The 3,236-nt window shown below is 39.6% G+C and overlaps 1 protein-coding gene across 1 annotated transcript; it reads left to right on the top strand.

The window, feature by feature from the left end:
- The first annotated feature begins 1,101 nt into the window (after positions 1-1,101).
- On the top strand, positions 1,102-2,810 carry LOC139989738 (uncharacterized). The gene is made up of 2 exons (XM_072008281.1): positions 1,102-1,268; positions 1,936-2,810. Exons 1-2 carry the CDS (start codon positions 1,146-1,148, stop codon positions 2,638-2,640), a joined length of 828 nt encoding a protein of 275 aa, XP_071864382.1. The 5' UTR covers positions 1,102-1,145; the 3' UTR covers positions 2,641-2,810.
- Positions 2,811-3,236: the final 426 nt, after the last annotated feature.

The following is a 3,236-nucleotide window of genomic DNA, read 5'->3' as shown; positions in this document are numbered from 1 at the left end:
TTCGAACGATGTCTGACACGAGATTATCCCGCCGAATTTTTCGCCAATTATAACTTGCAATTTCCGAGCACGCCTTACTCCAGTCACGTTCTTTTCATCGTACAGTCTACTAAGACGCGTTCTTCTCGCGTTTCTAATTCTTTTTATAGCTCTTCGGTTTAACAAACGCAGCTCACCGCGTGTATTTAGCAGCAAATATTTTCTACGCGAGTTACAGAAGGAAACTCGCGAAGTGAGATTTTGGGAAATAGTAGAGTAAGATAGGATTATTTACTTTATATATTTTCAAATTTAATTTTCAATTTTGCGTAGAACAATTAAACTTGTATGTTTGAGACGCTATCAATTTTTAACATAGTAACGAAGAAAGAGATAACATTGTGCGGTAAGAAAACGGTTCAAATAATCCTATGATTGGATTGAGTCAACGAGGAGTTGTTATTCGTAAATTAATATGAAATAATACAAAGGAAACTGTATTTGGATGAAAGAAAAGAGCTAGCAAGTGAAACGCGTGTCATTAAGAATATCGTAACACGCGTTAAAAATGTTTCCACATGGACCGAACGTGGAAGCGAGGCAGACTGAAAGGCGTCAAATAGCAGGCATCGCGATCGATATTGCGTCGAGCGCAACGTGGCAAAACCGGTTCCGTCTCTTACAAGACATTTAACATCGGTGACACGAGGCCGGCTAAAGAGGGACGGCACGAAGAATCCTAATTATTCAATCAAGGGCTCGTTACGTTCTTACGCGTCCGTCGAGCGTGAAACATCCCAAGAAGTCGCGTGCGTCCCAATAACAATCAACGCGTCGCGTCGTCCGCCAATAAACCGGTCGTTTGTCGAAGAAAACAAACAAAAAAAAATAGGAAGGATTCCATACACGGCAAAAAGAAAACGAAATCTTTCCGACTGTTCGTCGCCGCTTTTATCGTTTTGCGTTTGATTGTTCAGCATGCGTCGCACGATGCAATGGCATCAGCGTGTATAGCCGGGTCTCTGTATTTCCTCGTATTTCCCCGCTTTATATTTTCCTTGACGACGACCGTGACATTAACGTCCTTGTGACAACCGATTCGAATCGGTATAAAAGGCGAATGTCGAGGCGCGCACGGATAGTCGTTTGCTGAAATTTCGCGGAACATGAGAGGCTCGCTCGGAACGATAATCTTAGCGACATGTTTGGCGGCCTGCACGGCGATCTGTCGTTCTGGATTGGATGGACGGGAAGATTGGTACCAGTGCGAGGGATTAAGCGATTTAAACGTGAGAAATTGCTGCTTTTGTTGACTATCTTGTTAGAGGGATAGTCGGTCGCGTTTCTATCGCCGCGATTTCCAATTTCTTTGTTCGCTTCGTTTGGTATTTTGGGAATAGGTGGAGTCAGGAACTTTTCGCTTGATCCATTTAATTTAATCCGTACTTGTCTTTCGTTCGTTACGATCAGACGGATTTTTATACATTCCGAAGGCGCAAATATATACGAAAATACACGTTACATGCGAAAATAATTACAATACTTAGTGCGTAGTATTGTACGTAAATTCTATTTCTTTAATTAACTTTATAAAAGTATAAGTTTGCATAAACATCGGCAGTCTAATTATGATTAAGAGAAAGCAAATGGTTTAGTTCTAAGGTACCTACAGAGCAATATAAATTAAGTCGTTTTGTATGTTCGTTCTTCTATTATCAATGTTTTATGAGATATCGTTGTTTGCTTGTAGAATACACGTTATTCTCTTGATAGTTAACATTCGATACGTACAAATTTCAAAAAGATCGACAAAGAATAATAATCGAGAGCACCGTGTGCTTCATGAAACGAAATAACAGCGAGCAGCGACTAACTATCTTCGGAACGATCTATATAAACGAAACTTGAAACTTATAAAATGCGATCAAAGACTAAGATGGAAAATATCGAATACAGGAATTACAGATACCAGCTGGAGCAGCCGGGATCAATATCATCGATTCGAACATCAACAAAATTAAGACTGGCGCATTTTCCAAATATTCCGACTCGCTCGTTGAATTAAACATAACGGGATGTGGCGTGGAGGATATCGAGCCAGATGCTTTCAGAGGTCTTAAGAAATTGCAAGTGTTGGGCCTGGTCAACAATAAGATCCGGAAGATCGATGCCTCCTGGATCAGAGGATTATCGAGTCTGAAAGCGTTAATCCTGTGGCGTAATCGGATCGTCGATATAGATCCGGAAATTTACGATCTGCTCACGGAACTGCAAGTTTGGGACATCGCTCACAACGAGCTGAACGCATGCCTGTCTCCGGACATGTTGAGGAAGCTGAAGAAACTACGTAAAATTTTAATCGCCGGCAATCCCTGGCCTTATAGGTGTCGTTCCTCGATGACCTGGTATTTGGGCAGCAATCACATCCGTTTCATCAGGGATTGGAGTATCAGCGACCTGTTAATCGAGGAATGTTTGGCTCACGAACCTGGCGCGGAAAAAGACGACGTCATTTTGAATAAATGCGTCGATAGGAAAGTTGGATCATCCGATACGTTACCGTACAACGTGGCTGGATTAAACGAACAAGTTCATGAACTTACTCGGAAGATTTCTAACTTGGAAGCTGACATAGCAATGCTGAAGAAATCGAAAATGTAATCGTACCTTTGATTTCTCTTTACACGGTTTAACCGTTTTCGCGGTATAAATGCGAGTTTGGAATATGGTTATAAAGTAGAATTACCTACGTTTATCTGAACTCCGATCGTTGGAACGAAGTTTGGATCATTGTAAGAGCGTTTAATGATTAAATGCACTTTTGCCGAACAGATTGAATCTACTTATCTTTAGATTCCTATTATTTGGACGGAAATTATAGAGATAGAATCGATGAACTCTTAGGTATTATACGAATAGTTTATACTTCACTGTTTCAGACAGAGGTTTACTGGTATTCTGTTAGATTATATCGACGAATAATGAAATCTAAAAACACCGAGAAATATATTCTGAGAAATAATTACTTAGATAATGATAAGTGGGAAAAGAACGACAGTTAAGTACATTTCCTGTGCAATAGCATTATATAATAGCGTTAGACTACTTAGGGTAAAGTAAAAATCCCAACCCTGAATAATTAAGACCATTTTTACGTACTATTCCACTTTAATCATCCATGAAATATCTTTTCATATAACATAGAAAGAAAAAAAAAAAAAAGAAAAAAAGACAAGAAAGAAAGAAAAACATTATCG

This window comes from Bombus fervidus, chromosome 8, assembly GCF_041682495.2.
Source record: "Bombus fervidus isolate BK054 chromosome 8, iyBomFerv1, whole genome shotgun sequence".
NCBI classification, from domain to species: domain Eukaryota; kingdom Metazoa; phylum Arthropoda; class Insecta; order Hymenoptera; family Apidae; genus Bombus; species Bombus fervidus.
The sequence above is the reverse complement of the archived record's forward strand: the minus strand, read 5'-3'. Positions and strand labels throughout refer to the sequence as shown.